We start from the raw sequence: 19525 nt of genomic DNA, 5'->3' as shown, positions 1-19525 counted from the left end.
AGGAGTCCGCAATATAAATGTCAAATAACATTGAGTTTTTCTGTATTGATTTAAATGCCATTTAAATTATAACAGGCCACCTTACGGGGCTTACGGTCACGTGATCGCCTTACGCCCCTTACGGTCACGTGATCGCCTTACGCTTTCTCGAGTTTATCATTTTTCCCCCACCTCAAAAAGTGCCCAGCGCCGCTAAAGAAGTTTTCACTTCAAAAATAACATTCTACTAACATGGTTGATAGTTCATCGTAGAAATGCATTGTTACTAGAAGGATATTAAGAGTTGTTTTCTCCCTGAAAACGAATTAACATAATAACACCAGAGTCACTAAAAAGTGGCTGTTTCATTAATTTTGTCTGTCCAGTCAGATGTCGATATTTTATATGGAAGAGCCAAAATTTTATTCGCCATTCGTCGATCCTGTAGTAAAATAAAATATGGCTTAAGACTTGCAAGTACTCTGTATACACCTAGTACGTATGTTATCTGGGCGTTTTTTTTTTTGTTGTCCCCTACACTTTTTTTTCAATTTTGGGATTTTTTATGTTATTTCTACTCAGAATCACGAGCTCTTTCTATCCTATTAGGAGAAAAAAAGTGTCCCAAAATTTCCATACATTTTTCGATCTTTCCATTCCGCGACCGCCATACAAAGTCTATGAAAAATGGTGACGTAATGGAAATAAAAACCTTAGGAAACTTTTTTTAGAAAGAGCTCATGATTCTGAGTAGAAATAACATAAAAAATCCCAAATTTGAAAAAAAATGTGTAGGGGACAACAAGAAAAAAACGCCCATCTATGTATATCCAGTCTTCTTAGCGACGGTAAAGTGTGCGTGTGAATCTAGAACGAGACTGAAATATAACTCAACTCCTGGCTTCTTAATAGTGGATGGAGCATTTTGCGAAGTTACGACTTACTTCGTTGCACGTTTCCTTATGCTTTAGTAATGACAAGGAAAACAGATTTTATTTGACGCTATTTTAAAATTATACATATTGAAAAAGAAACAATTTTACGTGTAAGTAATACAAATGTTCGGTAAAAAAAATCTCATATTATTTTGTTTTAAACAACTAATCGTAACCATGGTAAACGAGTAATACTAAAAACTTGATTTACTCTTATAATATTTAAAACTTTGAACACATATTAATTCACATTTATACTATTTAGTACGGGTATATCGTAACAAAATAAATCCACGATAGACCCGTCTATTAATGTTAGTTAATTAATATTGGTTGGAAATAAAGTTAAGAATTGTATGGTGATGCTGATAGTCTTACATAGGTACTTCGTAAGTTGTCTTTGTTTTATAGCAGCCTTCTTAGCTGTGAATTCAGAAAGATACTGAGGGGCTACCGCGAACCACGTTCGACGTGATGCCTCCCTGTCACACTTACGTACGAACTTACAAGTGTGACAGAGAGGCAATACGTCGAACGTGGTTCGCGGTAGGCCTTCTGAAATATAACTCAACTCCTGACTTCTCAGGGGATAGAGCGTTCAAAGTTACGACGTAGGTACTTCGTGGCAAGTTTCCTTACGCGTTAGTGAATATCAAGGAATAGAGATTTTACTTGATGCTATTTTTACGAAGCAGTTACGACGCAGCAGATACTGGGTTCGAATCGTGTGTTTTGCACAGATATTTGTTTTTGAGTTATGGATGTTTGATATGTTTTTACGCATTTACTTATCTATTTCTGTATATTTATATCGTTGTGGATTACATTATAAGCAAAGCGATGGGCGAGTCGAGTTATCTGATTCGAATAATTCGAATCAGCCTACAGATGAGTTAATTCGAATCAAGACTATTGGCAATTCGAATCAACTCGACCACTACTCGGCGAATGAATCGCCAATTCGCCAACTCGCCGAGCCGAGTCAACGCTATCACACTGCTACTAAGGCCATTCAAAAATAAACCTTAATACCGTAGCCCGAAGGCTCTTTTTACAACTGCCGCTCGATTCGCCGTCTCAACTCGAGTTGGTACTATGACCATTCAAAAATAAACCTTAATTCCGTGACCCGAAGGTTCTTTTTACAACAACTGCCGCTTGATTCGCCATCCCAAGTATCTCAACTCGAGTTCACTGCTAGTATGGCCATTCAAAAATAAACCTTAATTCCGTGCCCTGAAGGTTCTTTTTACAACAACTGCCGCGTAACTCGCCGTCTCAACTCGCTCCGCGCCTGTGCCTGTGACCTTGTCGCGAACCACGCGAATCGTCGAGTCAACTCGATTTTGAATTCGAATCAGCGGCCGAATCAATTCGAATGATTCGAATTGAATAAATGTGGACTCGTCACATCGCTAATAAGCATAACACAAGCATTAAATATTGAGCTTACGAGTACTGTAAGGCTAGGTAGATTTTTCTGAGATTAGTCCATAATAAAATATTTTTATTTTAAAATTATTTTCTATAGTAAGTATAAGCTGGTTAGTTAAAACTCGTTAGAGATTTTCATCAAATCGTTAGCTAAGTATGTACCTATGTTCGAAAATTCCTAGAATAGAAACAATTAAGAGGATTTGTCCGTAAAAGGAAAATTTTGTTTATAAAGAAACTAACACAGCTAAGGAGCCTGATTCAGATTTAACAATTTGTATCGCCGCTTAGTGTAAATTTAATTCGATAGCGTGACGTGACGTACGCGTTTGCGTTAAGTGTCATTTTGTATGGGATGTTGACTTTCCAAAACGTCTCGCTTGGCGCTGTTCAAATTCCCATACAAAAATAGGTAAAACGCAAATGCGGACGCTCGTCACGCTATCGAATGAAAGTTACACAGGTTACACTAGGGGTACAGTTCAAAACCACAACGAATCGTTAAATTAGAATCGACCTCAAGAACACAATCAATAAAATCACCTTTTAAGTCGGTCACATACTCACTTATATTTAATTCAAAGGCCGTTACGCCTACTATGTTCCGCTATCGAACTCCCCTATTACCGTCCTTCATCTAATTTCGAAGGAATTTTATTCTTTATTTTTCTTACGAGAATTCCTTCCGAATACCAATTTTATTTCTCACAATTGTTGTTTTCATTCCATTCCCTCGTTCTTACGAACCTTTTTTGAGGGTATTGTTGTTCCTTGTGTTTTTTGGAACAGGTATTTTTGTATGTCGAACGTTGTTTTTTCTTCGCCAGGTATTGTTCTATCTATGGGGAAGGTTACGCATAGTGAATACTTTATTTGTGGCAATATTATTTTTATTTTTACTACAAGAACGCAAAGTTTATTTATACACTTCAGTTATTGGGGCTAATTTTAATATGGGCTGAATATGGAGTTTGTCGAACACAAATGATTTGGCCGAATTATTCGGTTCATCTGTATTAAATCTAATGAACCTTTTGGAAACGCTTCAATCACATTAGCAACCAAAGATAAACCGCTTCCATCCATTCCCAAGAAACAGGTCAAACGAGGTAAGGAACACTTTTCTTGTTATAAAACGGTTATGGATATGTGACGTTCCATGCCTAAAGGGCATGCTGCATGCGCATAAGTACCCTTCTCTGAAGGAAAACCACATATGATCTGTCAGATATTAAGTGTAATTTCTTCAACCAGAAATTAAATTACTGTCTGAATAGGCCTCCTGCTCAAAACGTACTAATGCATACTAAATTTACTATACGTTAAATTTAGCATTGAAAATGCAACACTACACACAGCTGCGAATAAAAATATCCCGTTTTATTCCTCCACTAAAAACAGTAACAACTTTTAACTTTAGAATTCCTTACTCAGCGTAACTTTATTTCTCAATAACGTTGAATGTGGACTTTCTCAGCCAAAAGCTGACACTTAGTTTTCTGCTCACACCTCTTTGGCGTATTTTTCACTTACGCTCCAAAATAAGTGAGTGCCTGACGCGAGTGCCTATAGTTAACTTTGCTGTTAAACTTTTACAAATGTTGCCAACACTAGCGACTACTTGTAGGGCTTAGGGAGACCAGCTTGTGCACTTTGTAATAAGGGCATTTTCACATAAAAGTCTACTCTTACTTTTTTTCTAATATCCATCAACTTTTGGGTTATTTCTACTCAGAATCACGAGGACTATAGACTTAAAAAGAAAAGAAAAAATGTGTCTAAAAAAATTACAGTTTTGTTACGCATTTTCACATACACCATGTATGGACCGTTACAAAACTGACACTTCACACGCTGTTATTTTTAGTCCAAATTAATGCTAAAATTGTGCTGTTACAAAATCTGCCAAATATTTGTACGCATCTCCTTAATCTGAGGGTTACAATGTGAAAATCGGGCGTCGAACTTGTGATCGTCAGATTAAGGAAATGCGTAGGTAAAAGTACTTACCAATAATTGTCACATTAAGTTATAGAAAAATATATAGCATTAACTTGGACCAAAACGACCGAATCCACAATCTAATTTCTTAATAATTTTTTTACCCTCCACCAACCCCCCGAAATTTAAAAAAAACTGTAGACGCTCTCCTGCTCGCAAAAAAAACTTTATTTAACCTTATTTCGATTCCAATAGGTCTCTATCGCCGTCTACGTCTCCCCGACTAGAACTGTCATGGGGATCATCATTCGATGCTAGAGGTATAAAATACCAAATACAAATATGAAGTAAACAGGCGGTCCTCCCCGCGCCCGAGCAGCTCGCAGTCGCAGTGCGGTATGAAATGCCACTTCCATGCGGTTACATTAGCATTCAGTTTTTTGCCGTCGTATACTTTTTGCTTAAATTTGCTTAAATGTGAGTCCACACACCAGCGTCATTATTCGGGCGTTTCAACCGCCTCACTTTCGTAGACACATTTTCTAATAGTTTTCTGTAGGTATATTTGAATAGTGTTCCGGTTATTTGTAGTCTATATTTTAATAGTGTTTCCAGTTATTTGTTACTGGTATTGTAGTTGTACAGTCAGCAACAATAGTTGCTAAGCGGGCGGGGTGTTCAAAATGATTTTGACGCGACTTTATTGTTAAGAGAATTAGAGCGTGCCAGGGTCATTTTGAATACCTCACCCGTTTAGCAACTTCTGCTGCTGACTGTACAAGAGCCCCATAAACTTCTTCAAAACATCTACAAAAACTTTTATGAAAGAAACAATCCGAGATGAAGTCGAGGACAGATTCAAAATTACAAATTGCATCGTGACTGGTTAGTTAACCGGTTAAATCGTGTTCAATTTAACCGGTTAATTTCGTTCCACGAAAATGAAAGGCGAACGAATTTGGCATAAATCTGTATCTCAATAGAACAGTTGTTTAACCGGTAACCGCAAAAGGAAACGAAATCCTTTTTGTTCCCGAACGAAACCGAACTGTGAACCTGTGAACGAACGAAACCGGTTTGAAAAATAAAACGGTTTCCGAACTCTAATTGTGACACAGACCAAACTAAACGAATACGATCGTATCCTGGTGCCCGGTGTGGACGCACCTTTGAACGCCTGTATGGCTACCATCAGTTTGGCACTGACATAAACGCCATCGAGAACGTAATTTACATTCTATACATCTCGCTCGTACTCGCGTATTAGTGCAAACGAGATGTATAGAAAGTAAAATACGTTCTCGATAGCGTATATGTCCATTTTGACACTATCATTGACTCATGGTACGGGCTCTGTTGGCCGCAAATTGGCCGTTGTTGATATGAGTTTAATTAAAACAAGTATTCTTTTGTACGAACTATCCGATAAAAATGCATTGGGTATTTTTGTAAGTTTTGCAGGAAATCTGAGTGCGCTTGTTTTTTTGTTTTTTATAATAAACTACTATTGATTTTATGAAGGAGGTTGTTTTGTTTTACGTACATTTATGGAGAACCAAAATTAAATAACAAATCTGGCGTATTTCATAAAATGTAGGTAATATTTTTTCTTTATATTATTTATGCTTAAGTATGTATATATTGTTTATTTACATAGCCTTGAGCATAGTTATTAGTAAGTATTCGAGATATTTATGAAATATCTATTTTCATATATGTACCTATAACTTTATTGCACAAATAAAAACTGATCTTACGAAAGCCGGGCATTCTCTACCAGTCAACCTTAAGGTGAAGCAGACAGACAATAAATGACACAATAAACAGAAATAGTTTACTCAACACATTGTCTGAGCTTAATTATTTAATCCAATGCGTTCTTGTATTGAAAACGTACAATATTGTACCTATATCGCAATCGACAAAACTGGTTGTAATTCCGTACCAATTTCATAGAAAATTCACACAATTAACAGGTAGTATCAACTCATGTCCCATAAAAGCTACAATGAACACGGAAAATTCACTAAACCGATGTTTTGTGACTCATTACACATGGAAATGTCCAAAAACCATTTGCCAACGTAAAACACACTTTAAGGACCTAGTATCAGGGCACAAAGTTGTATATAAAGACCAATGGACCGGTTTATGGGAGACAGTCTACCATAAAATCTGGATGCCACTTGGTTGGCTTTTGACAATCGGCCATTTGTATTCCGGCGGTTATTTGAAAACAAACCTTATTTGTGGAGAATTAAGATTGAATTTTGAAGTTTAGCAGAACAGGAGATAACCTCTTTTAGTGAGTTCGTCACTTGGCTTTTAATACGCGGATTTGCAAAGTTTCGTTTCGTAGCTTCGCGAAGGCGATTTAGAATGAAAAGGTTTTGTTTTATAGTTTTTCGATAACGCTTGTACTCTTCAACCGGCGGATGTACCTCCTACTAGATTCCGTATCATAGGGTATTTGACTGTATTTAAAATAAATTATTTTACACCATGCATGAAATAAAGCATCAGAAGATAAATAGAGAAACGTAGACGGTAAACGTAGTTATATGTATTTAGACACAATTTCTATTTTAAAACCCGTATCAAACTACAAAGAGTAGGTAGGTAATTTGATTGTGATGTCACATGCTAGTATTTCATAGAAATTTATTCCAAAAAAATGAAAATACTTGACATGTATTTTTAATTTTTTTTTAATATATAAGCTACAGGCCTTTTAACATTTGTTAAGGAATGGAGTCGCTAAAATAAATAATTCACAGATCAATTAACGATGATGCACGTGTCGACACACAATAACGTTAAGTCGGCACACGTTGTCATGTGTGGTGGTCAAAAATCGTGGGTTCAAACCTCGGGTATGCTGTATAGAGCAAAAGGATCGTTTTAGAAAAAAAAAACGATGACTAAAAAAATTAATTTCGGAATCATATCATACACAAACAAGAGGTTAAATTGGTGCGTATGTGTTCCCTTCTTCATAGTTCATCACAGCTAGTGTGAATTTTAAACGCAAGTCAATTTAAATGCTCCGTCTAGTGATAAGTGGTGATCACTGTTTTCTTTGAAGTGGAGATGAAGTGTTCCAATCTGTATAAAATCGGGTTTTCTTGTAGATTCTAATTTAAGTTTAAAATCTAGACAGTGTGCGGGATCAAAATGTTAATCAGATATTACTGAACCAAAATTCCAAATACAGATAAGAAATCAAAATCGCATCCTTAAATAAGGAAAATGAAAAATTTCGTAATTACCAACTCAACCGGAATTCGAAATGTCTGTCTTCCCTGGCAAAATCCACCACCAGTCAATTTTTAAAACTGTAATTTCGTCGGCAGACGACTTCTTAGTACGAAACACATTATTTTTTTAAATCTTCAGAAAAATCCCAGAGCTTCTCCATTCGCAGCATGTTCAAGAAATCCCAAATAACACCCTAAGGTTTTAAAAATAACGTCATTCCGCTGCTGTTTAGCATAGCTCATCTCTTTAAAAGTAATAGTCTTAAGTACGTGACATCGTTTTAAAATAAGTATACAGTTTTCGCTTTATGTTAAGGGAGTAAGGTAGAAAATTGTATACTTTGAATCTTCGTGTATCACGTCGCTTACGCTGTTTTTCGCAAATTTAGCGTGGCACTGATTCGCGTCCCTCGCGGCCCATCGCGACTCGGTGTATAAAGCGTTGAAACACTAATACGGAAATTTGCATTTGAACATGCCCGGAATGGGGAAGCCGGAGTTATGTCTACGAGGGCCTTGTGGCCATTTGCAAAAAGCCACTTGGACTTGAACTCTATCCTAACTCATAGGTAAAATAAAGCCTTCAACTTGTTGTTGAATCTTTTTAGGGTTCCGTACCCAAAGGGTAAAAAACGGGACCCTATTACTAAGACTTCGCTGTCTGTCTGTCCGTCCGTCCGTCCGTCCGTCCGTCCGTCCGTCCGTCCGTCCGTCCGTCCGTCCGTCCGTCCGTCTGTCACCAGGCTGTATCGGCTGATATTTTCACAAATGATGTATCTCTGTTGCCGCTATAACAAAAAATACTAAAAATAAAATAAATATTTAAGGGGCGCTCTCATACAACAAACACGATTTTTTTGCTCTATTTTTTGTTGATCGTGCGGAACCCTCCGTGCGCGAGTCCGACTCGCACTTGGCTGGTTTTTATTTCTGACAAATCAAAACTGCATAGTGTCTTGGGGTGGCTTGAGGATAAAATCATTAATTTTATTTTTGAAGCATATCAAAGTAAGCATTGTTCTTAAATGAGATCTTTCGCCAATTATTTTGCCCTTTAGCCTTTAATAATAATATTGGCGTGTGAGTGATGATTTTGTACATAACTTTCAAAAGCACATTAGTATATTAGTAGGTATAGAGGTTTCTATGATCCATTTATTTATCTTATAAAAGTATTCAGGTCATCCATGCAATCCATGTAATCCACGTCGGAAAATTTATATTTTTTAGGAAAAAATATTCTATAATATTAATTTATTTATAAAGTACATTCGAAGTCAAATAAATTATAAATAAACAAAAATATTGACGATAGCTCCGCTCCAGTTTATTCAAAGCATAAATAATTATAAATGCACTGATTTTAATTCCAACTTCGTATTTCTCTGGTGTGATGAAATTTAAAAAAGATTAATCATTACATTAATAGCATACACATCCTGTTTAGGACCTAAACTGAATTGCTAAAGGATGGAGCTATAATATAGGATAAGTTATAATATACTTATAGTTTAAGTTCACCAGTTCAGGTCCTAAACAGAATCGCAATAAGGACATCATCGTAAGACCCCTGTAGTCTAGTCTAGAGTGGTAATCGTCTTAGCACCATTCTTCCGTGAACTAGTAAGACATATTCTCTACACTTACCATTATTTAGATTGGCGTACGCCACCCCGAAGGCCGCCAGAGCCAGCACCCGCAGCGCCGGCAGCATGATGGCCACCATCACATCACATCACATCACTCACTACACCAACACAGTCCGACACATCGGATCAGAGCGAACATTTTCAAACGCGCCGTTTATTTTGAATTCCCGTTGCTCGCATCTGAAACAATACGAAAGTGGAATTAGTTTGAGAATTTGATAATGGAATAGACAAGATACCGAGTCACTGACAATGTCAAAACTGACGTCTACGTAATTTACTTTCTATACATCTCGCTCGCACTAATATGCGAGTACGAGGGCGATGCATAGAAAATAAGATACGTTCTCGATAGTGTTTATGTCAGTGCCTAACTGGTGGTAGCCACAAAGCATTCTAGTGTCGACTCACTCCAGTCACTTTTGACACTGTCAGATCATATCATGATATCAATAACAATTCCAGATCAAATTCCTAACCCGTTATTACAAACAGAGGGCCTACCTTGAACCACGTCTCCCTGTCACACTTATGTACGAGTTTAAAAGTGTGACAGTGAGGCAACAGGTCGAACGTTGTTCGCGGTAGACCCTCAGAAGACGAGAATACGTCTCAAGATCAAACACGGATCATAAATGTCGTCGCTAATAACCTATAAACGTGGGAGTGATACCCGAAAAACGAAACATTTAATAGTCCCAATAATTCACCGGAGCACTAAAGCCCACACCTTTCAGACCTGGTTGTTAACGACTATAATTTATTGACTATTATTAACGCTGAACTCTGGAATGATTCATTAAGTGCTAGGTTATGACAGACTATTAACGAGCGAGACGAAGATATAATTTTCTCACTTTTCGCTACTGGGCAAGTTATGCAGTCACAAACATAAATATAACTAAGGCGATAAGAAAGAATAACTTGCGCCGAAGAAAGTACAGTTTCAGTTAACAGCGTAAATCAAGAAAGTTATGTGTCCCTGACAGTTCCAACAGTATTTCTTCGACATGCTCCTTCGTGCTATACTCGAACATTTTCAAAGCAAGGGATATATTATTAGTAAAGGCAGACAGAATAGCACATTTCATAAATAATTTCGGACCTTTAATGTTACATTTTTTTACCCTTTTTTGTTCAGCAAGGGAACCTTGTCTCCGCGTCCTTAAAAGACGCACGACTTAACCAAAGAATCAAATATCTAATAGTTCTAAACTTGAAGTTAGGTCCCAAACTTTTTTAAGTCTGATAGTTTGTTTTTGGGATTTAAAAATGTTGAGTATTACTAACCAACAGAATATTAAAAACAAGAGCCATTTGAATCGACGAAACGTCAACAAATTCCTAGATTCGAGAACGTTGAAATTCAAACCAGCAAGCTTTATCCAACCGGTTACACGCCGATAACAACGTCACATCCAACCAACTAGTAAGTGAAATGCGTCACAATTTGCCAAGTCACCAGTTGCCAACGAAAATACGAAACCCAAGATAGCGTTTGGCAAATTTCGAAATTGGAACTCGGGCACGAACCGCCGTTCATACAACGCCGCGGCACCCTGCACGTTCGAAAATTGAAATTTGGAAATTCGCGTCCGTTGGCTGTTTGATACCGGAATTATGCGAATTGATTCTGGAACGTTCGGGAACATACGGGATTAAAGATATCTTTGAAGTGTGATCTCGAAATGGGAAATTTCGAAGTTGAAAGACACCGTTTGGACTCCTTGAAAATTTTAAAATACACGAGACCCTTACGACGCGTTACTTAATATTATTTGTCGTAAATCAAGACAATGACTATTCAAATTTTGCGCCCAACGTTGTTCAGATCCATCGACAAAATTATATTGCTTCGCTTGCTCCATGGCTAAAACACTTTTTAGCCGGCCCAAATTCGATCGGTAAACTAGGTCAAAGCAACCTTTTGCAAAAAATTTAAACTGAAAAATCCCTTTTTAAAGCGTGGATGATTTTTTTCGGGACATACTGCATGAAATATAAATTCTTAACTTCCCTGCGATTTTGATCAGATCATTAGTCTACTTTGTTAGATTATTTTTTCCTGTACTTTGGTCGCTATTTAAGAACCTTTCGGCCCCGAAACTTCTTCTTTCTCGTTAAATAGCTTTATGTTTTTTTTTATGTTGTCGTTATTTTTGTAATAATATGTTATCCTCAATTTAATATGTCTATTGTATTGTATGGTATGCTTGTTCTGCACAACTGTTCAGTTTAAGTTTTTTTAATTGTATACCGTGTATGCATTTCGGTGAAATACTGTCAGCTTATATGTGGGACTAAATTAAATGAAATGAAATGAATGATTAAATCCGAAATAAAATAAAGTGTACGACTGTATTTTAGGTACCCAAGCCGTTAACTAATATACTGTCAAGAGGAGACCCCGTTTTGAGAACGTTTTGGACTCAATTGATTGTTGAAAAGTCATAAAAAACTGATGTAACCATCTGGACCAGTAAGTGTAAGTGTAAGGCCTGAGTGGACGCTTGAGTTGGGCGTGCAGCGGGGCGGGGCGTGCGGCGTGCATGTTAAACAGATGCAAACGTATAGGAGCGGCCTTAGTGCACGCTGCTGAAATTACTTGTAGGCCCGACCCCCGCTGCACGCCCCGCCGAACGCTCGACTTCGAGCGTCCACTCAGGCCTTACACTAAGGCCTGAGTGGACGCTCAAGTTGGGCGTGCAGCGGGGCGAGGCGTGCGGCGTGCATGTTAAACAAATGCAAACGTATAATAGCGGCCTTAGTGCACACTGCTCAAATCACTTGTTAGCCCGACGCCACGCTGCACACCCCGCCGAACGTCGAGCGTCCTTACACTAAAACAACATTGTAAATACCCAGTCCAATAAGCTAGAACGTCCAGAACACGAAGGCGCAGCTAACTTTCAAAATTGGAATCAGCCGGTTCTAAAACAGAATCCATTTTTTCCAGTCTCCACTTTTGACTGTTTTAGAATGAACCTTATTCCGATAATTCTAAAGTTCGTTTTGAAACAGCACAGTTGAAAGATAAGATATTGTGTGTTTACGCCGCATGTTGGCTACAACTACAAGGGCTTTTATTAATCCGCTTGTTGGATTGTTTTTCGGTATGTATGAGTTCTAGTCGTTATTTTGTTACTTATTGGTTTCTAGTACAAACAGCAACATTCCTAACTGTACATAGGTGAACCTTATTACAAAAGTATGCCTTTTAGGTCCAACGATGAAGGTACAGTTAACAGTGTGGGCGATGGTACCAGTGAACCAGATGAACCTACTCAAAACATTGTATACCTACTGTCCTGTTGAATCTTCGTACAGACCAGCAGCTATCATGGTCGCATTTTTATATCACCTGTCATGCCATGCGTCACTTTTGCACTTACATATTTGTTAGAACGTGACAGTCATGGTGACAAATGATAAAGATACAGTGCGGTTTTTAGGGTTCCGTACCCAAAGGGTAAAAACGGGACCCTATTACTAAGACTCCGCTGTCCGTCCGTCCGTTCGTCCGTCCTTCCGTCCGTCCGTCCGTCCGTCTGTCACCAGGCTGTATCTCACGAACCGTGATAGCTAGACAGATGAAATTTTCACAGATGATGTATTTCTGTTGCCGCTATAACAACAAATACTAAAAACAGAATAAAATAAAGATTTAAGTGAGGCTCCCATACAACAAACGTGATTTTTGACCGAAGTTAAGCAACGTCGGGCGGGGTCAGTACTTGGATGGGTGACCGTTTTTTTGCTTGTTTTGCTCTATTTTTTGTTGATGGTGCGGAACCCTCCGTGCCCGAGTGCCGGTTTTTTCATGTTTAAATCCGCGAGTGTACCGCTGTTCAATACAAAATCCCCATTTTGATTGATCTAAAGAGGACAGACATTGCTCTGTCATTATTCCAACCCGAATGCCCTCGCTCGTAAATTTTGCGAAGTGAAATTTAATGAAACGGAAATAATTTTTAAAAAAATAAAACGGTGAAAATCAAGATGGCCGTCTTTGAAGTGGAGGGTAAATTATCCACTCGGCCGTTGGGTTCGCCGTATTAATTTAAGGTAACTTGGATATTAATTTATATTTAGAAACAGGTTGTTCAAATTAGCTACCTGGAAAGGTGTAAACCCGTTCTTACTCATGTTTAAAAATACAGATAACCAAGCATACTTTTAACTTTTAACTCCTGATGGTAAGCTGTAACATTTAACAGTACCTAACCTACAAACTCTTGCGTGTACGACAAGTGTAGACGGTGCGAGACCTCGCATGCGAGTTTCATTATATTGCGTCGTTTGATCGGTTGGCTGTATTGATGTAACCTCAATGGTCTGCAATGTAACTCAAATCGTATACGAGTTCGCGCGCCGTCTAAATGGGCCCTTGTCTAGTATATAATTTAAGTTCAAACGTTCAACGGATGTAGCTTTAAGATCAGGTGGTCTAGCATGAGTTGCGTTCTTCTATACTTGAAGTCGCGCCAGATGTATGGAGTCGCGCGCGAGAACGCAACTCATGCTAGACCGCCAGAGTCGTATGAAAATTACCTTTTTTTTTACATTTGCCTTTTAATATCGTGAAAAGAAGAAGGGGTCGTCCTCTTCTTTTCAACTTTTCCTCTCTTCTTCCTCTTATTTATTCACTTTCTTCTTGTCATGGTATAACATAGTAAACTGTATGACTAATTGTGTAGGCCAATAAAATTGTAATTTACCAATTTGTTACGGTTTTGATGTTGTTTTGATATGACCTTGACGATCGCTCACGCTTATTGGTGCTTGCGAAACGCACTGAAAGTCGTGCGTGACATGTGTACCAATCACTACGACGATTGTCAAGGTCTTTGACATCAAAAACATAACGAATTTTAAATCAGAATCGAAGTCATGTTATACGTAAATTAGTTTTATACGTCCTGTCAAGAAAATTAAGCTATAGTTGGTCAAACCAAATTGCCAGTAAATAAGAACAAAAAACTATACTGATCCTTTTCTTTTGGGTGTTAGTCCTAGTATAAGACAAAGATAGTATGATTCTCTCTGTCTAATGTTTGAAATGAGACAGTCCTTTGACAAACTAGGTAGCTATATAATTTATTTTTATACAAATGAGTGATGAGACTGCTGAGCACTATTAAAACAGGTATAAGAATTGATTATTTTAAATATATGTGGTTTGACTCATTACAATATCGTTTATAATAAAATTAGTACATTTGTATAAAACAGTGCGGTTTTCAACACTCAAAATGTACGTCAATCAATACGCGAGCTTACCAATTATTTTGCCATTCGAAAACGCGGCATGTCGGTAACCCAATTTCCTGTATTGGTCTCAACATTCGATACTATTATTTCGGCATTGATGCAAATTTACGCGACCACGTGTACATGTTAATATAGGCGTTTAAAAAAAATGGTATGAGTTCGGTTAAGCTCGCGTTTCAATTAAATTCATATTGAGGTCGATTAGTCAAACATTTAAATTAAATAAAAATAAACAATACCATATTTCAAAATTGAATTTTACAAGCTTTTATTTAGTTTCACCTGTCCCGTTGTCGGTCTGTAATCAAATCTTGCAAGTTAAATTTGATCCACTTCCCGGTTTCCGATTGAACTGAAATTTTGCATGCATGTATAAATCGGATGACAATGCAATATTATTATTATGACATAGAGCTGATGTGATGATGGAGACAGGAGGTGGCCATAGGAACTCTGAGATGAAACAACGCAACCTAATTGTGTTAGGGGTTTTTTGAATTGTCTCGATGAGTATTAGTCTGTCGTAAGAAAAGTACAGTCAGCGATAAAAGCTTGTACCAAAAATGAAATTTTTGCCAAAAACTTATTTTTTTTTTTATTAAGGTAAACAATATACGAATTCGGTCCGAGTTAGACATATTTTCACGGGTTCGGATAGGAATAGTGCGTAAACGAATATCCGAATTCGGTCCGAGTTTTCTAGACCCATATTTTCACGGGTTCGGACTTCGGATCGGATTCGGATCGGACGTAGTGCGAAACCGCTCTAAATGTTGAAGTTGAAGTTTGATAGAACACATAAAGAGCGAGTTTGGTTGGGAATGCATGAAAAAATAGTTGAGTCATTCATAAAAATCATAATAACACGTTAACTTCTTATGAATTTAATTAAATTTAAACGTTGAATTATTAACTAACGCCCGCAGAAACAATCACACTGAACAAAATGTGGAAGCGGCAAAGTATGCTTGAGTGGCGGCGGTGAAAAATAAATTAGGTTTACCCAAACTGACCCTAGTGCCCAAAAATAACGCTTAATTTCATTAAACAAGCTCGGTAATAAAAATAGCAGTCTTTCGATCATAATTAAAAAAGATAATGACCTGGAAGATCGTTGAGCAAACAGACGAAAACTGTCGCGTAATTCTGATCTTCATTATTTCGGCTCACCGCTAAATTAAAATAAATTGCTCATTCGAATGGAAATATTAATTTGCGCGGAGTTTGGACGGAGACAATATAATTTAATTTATTTATGATACCTACCTAATCTAAGTATAAGGATATTAGATTCTCTTTATTTATTTATCTTCTCAGTTTAGGTTTTTTTACAATACGAATATAAAAGTAAAATAAAAAACACAAATCGGATGACAATGCAATATTATTATTATGACATAGAGCTGATGTGATGATGGAGACAGGAGGTGGCCATAGGAACTCTGAGATGAAACAACGCAACCTAATTGTGTTAGGGGTTTTTTGAATTGTCTCGATGAGTATTAGTCTGTCGTAAGAAAAGTACAGTCAGCGATAAAAGCTTGTACCAAAAATTAAATTTTTGCCAAAAACTTATTTTTTTTTTTTATTAAGGTAAACAATATACGAATTCGGTCCGAGTTAGACATATTTTCACGGGTTCGGATAGGAATAGTGCGTAAACGAATATCCGAATTCGGTCCGAGTTTTCTAGACCCATATTTTCACGGGTTCGGACTTCGGATCGGATTCGGATCGGACGTAGTGCGAAACCGCTCTAAATGTTGAAGTTGAAGTTTGATAGAACACATAAAGAGCGAGTTTGGTTGGGAATGCATGAAAGAATAGTTGAGTCATTCATAAAAATCATAATAACACGTTAACTTCTTATGAATTTAATTAAATTTAAACGTTGAATTATTAACTAACGCCCGCAGAAACAATCACACTGAACAAAATGTGGAAGCGGCAAAGTATGCTTGAGTGGCGGCGGTGAAAAATAAATTAGGTTTACCCAAACTGACCCTAGTGCCCAAAAATAACGCTTAATTTCATTAAACAAGCTCGGTAATAAAAATAGCAGTCTTTCGATCATAATTAAAAAAGATAATGACCTGGAAGATCGTTGAGCAAACAGACGAAAACTGTCGCGTAATTCTGATCTTCATTATTTCGGCTCACCGCTAAATTAAAATAAATTGCTCATTCGAATGGAAATATTAATTTGCGCGGAGTTTGGACGGAGACAATATAATTTAATTTATTTATGATACCTACCTAATCTAAGTATAAGGATATTAGATTCTCTTTATTTATTTATCTTCTGAGTTTAGGTTTTTTTACAATACGAATATAAAAGTAAAATAAAAAACACTTACAAAACAATAATAAATACATATAAACACATTACAAAAAACCTAACCTAGGGTGCCGCCAGCAGCGGGGCAAGGCCCAAGCTGCCGCGGTGGATGAGGATATTATTTTTAGTATAATTTAATTTTAATGTAATTTATTACATAACTGTAATAAAATATGTTTTTTTAATAGATATGTTCTTGATGTTCATTAATATTAATTTGTTTGATAATTATTAAATGTTGTAAGTATATTAAATGATGTAAAAATTTAGCAAACCCTCCATTGGCCGAAGCCGGAATAGAACTGCGCGTCGATCGAAGGCGGCGTTTTCAATTTGGTGTCTTCGGCCCTCAGCCATTGGGTCTCTTTTTATTTACAAAGTAATAATGACATCTATTTTAATTTATAATACCTATAGATAGTAGTACAAATCGTAATAATTTGATTTGGTTCCTTCATTCATAGTCAATCATTGATAGTAGGTATGTAAAAAAAACTACGAAATTAATCATTCCTGACAAGCCATAAATCCCGCTTCGGCCATATTTATTAATATTTCATTCAAGATGAGTGGATACGCAAAATTTTGTATTTTTATCCATCGTCGTCCCCGGGGTGTTGATACGTAACTTCCAAAATGTAATTTCCTGCGGGCGGAACGTTGTAATACCGCCATTTTGAATTCTGCAACTCGGTTACGATAAGGTTTATTTGTTCAATATAGGTACGTAAGAGGATTGAGTTTTTTTTTGTTTTTTTTTTATAATAACTTTCAATGTCTACAGATAAAAGGTTTTTACCTTACCTACTCGCGCGATCGCCATACCTTCTGTAGCGTCACATCTGTCGTTTCCTCCGAATTCCCTGCTTTACGTTTATGCCCCTCTTGATTCATCAAGATTTATCAAGTACGGCCGAATTCGCAGGCGAAGCTAGTATGGTAATAAAACCGGGCGTACGTAGCCTCAATCTAAGTTTAAGCGAAGCCGTACTTTGGGGAAATCAATGCGACCCATAGTGTAAATATTGTACAGAAGTTGGACATCGCATGCTCGGAGTTTGCTATGCAGGATTTAATATTTATACAGCTTGCATGATTTTTGGTATAACTTGGTTGCTTTGGAGGAATAGGGCACACGGAAAAAACATGTCTAGTCACTCTGACACCATTTTGAGTTATCGCGGTTTGAAAGGAACGATGTATATAATTAACCATATTATTTTCGTGTATAGGTGTTTTTAAATTGAGAAGATTGAAAAAAAAAAAGTGACTAGATATGTTCTTTCCGTATAACCTACAATTAGTGTTATTTGTTCATTGGTTCAAGACATTTCTTTCGCATACATTTTAGCATATTCGAGCGCGCGGCGACGCGACGTGCGTGCGTGAGCTTCGTGGCTTGCTTTTCTACCATGAACGGGAACGGATTCGTAGGTATAAAACCGAGCTCGCGCGGAGAGTTCTATAGGCCTGATATCGATCCTAACCCGCCACTATTCTTCTTTCGGTTTTTTGTTTAGGAATTATTTTTAGAAAACGGATGGAAACGGGTTATATCGCGTAAAATGAATTTATAATACATCCCGATGTTTCGAACACTTTACAGCGTTTGTGGTCAACGGGTGACTGAGGAAAAAAGTTACCTACTTACCTCTAACACAATTACAATGTGCAAAATGTGGGTACATGCAAAAAAGATGAATCAAAAAATATAAATTGTAAGGCTATATATAAATATGTATACATACCTACGTTCAAAGGCTTCTTCTTTCGTGAAACACAATTTTGAAAATGTATGATATTCGTAATGAAAATGCCTTCGGGAAATAAAACCGCTTGTCTGCATAACTGTAATTGAATGAAAAAGGGACCTTTTCCAAGGGATTTAAGGTAATCCTCGACCGAGTGTTTAGATCGATCTTATTTACAAATTTCACGACTGATCCAGCAATAAGCCGTTATTTTATTTTGAACCTTGCACCTGACATTTTATGGTTGAAAATCGAACACACACTTTTTAGTTAGGTCATTTTATTGTAGAACAAGGAACGCACGGAGATTTATTTTAATGATATAATTTCGATGTTATCATGTACCAGATATTATAGGGTAGAATATTTCTAAAGACTGAGCTCAAAGGATAGTGTTATCTTTATCTAAGTGATCTACAATCGAGTTATTATAATCGTAAAACTGGATTAAAAGTAGGTCAAATAAATTCATATCAGTGACAACCCTGCCACTACAAAGTTATTTATATTTTATATTGACTCATGTCATTAACTTGACTCGGATCTACTTTTTAGGGTTGAAACATGCAGATTTTTGCACTAATGTTTAACAAACTGTATGTAACAAACGGTAAGAAATAATAACGTAATTAATAAGTGAAAAATAAAGTACATAGCCTAAAGAATTCCCCGTTTGTATTAAAGCCCCACGTTTTGTTCCACCCGATATAAGATATACCTAATCTTGAGATATTAATAAGACTTGTACAAAAACAACAAAAAAACAAGCAACAACGATTGCACTCCGGGAGTGCCGATAGAAGTGAAAACTCACCTCACTATGTTACCAACGCCCGGTAACACGATACATACGCTTAGCGGAGGTATTCTATTTATTTATTATATATTATTATCATTCTCAAATAAGATCACACTTTTTCATTGACATGTTTATTTACATACTGCCATGACAACGTCAAATTATTTGAAC

The 19525-nt window shown here is 37.0% G+C and overlaps 1 protein-coding gene and 1 long non-coding RNA gene across 3 annotated transcripts in view; both read right to left on the bottom strand.

Moving 5' to 3' along the window:
• The window catches only part of LOC134655688 (hemicentin-2-like), a 391784-nt gene that overhangs the window by 282058 nt on the left and 90201 nt on the right, over nt 1–19525 (bottom strand). For both annotated transcript variants that reach the window (XM_063511141.1, XM_063511142.1), the window contains exon 2: nt 9194–9375. In XM_063511141.1, the coding sequence (XP_063367211.1) occupies nt 9194–9272 (79 nt within the window). In that variant the 5' untranslated portion in view covers nt 9273–9375. The remainder of the gene's footprint in view (nt 1–9193; nt 9376–19525) is intronic.
• LOC134655764 (uncharacterized) overlaps nt 1–19525 on the bottom strand; it is a 448475-nt gene that overhangs the window by 347513 nt on the left and 81437 nt on the right. The gene's annotated exons all lie outside the window — the stretch shown is intronic.

Source organism: Cydia amplana, chromosome 17 (genome assembly GCF_948474715.1).
Source record: "Cydia amplana chromosome 17, ilCydAmpl1.1, whole genome shotgun sequence".
In the NCBI taxonomy this organism is placed as follows: domain Eukaryota; kingdom Metazoa; phylum Arthropoda; class Insecta; order Lepidoptera; family Tortricidae; genus Cydia; species Cydia amplana.
The sequence above is the reverse complement of the archived record's forward strand: the minus strand, read 5'-3'. Positions and strand labels throughout refer to the sequence as shown.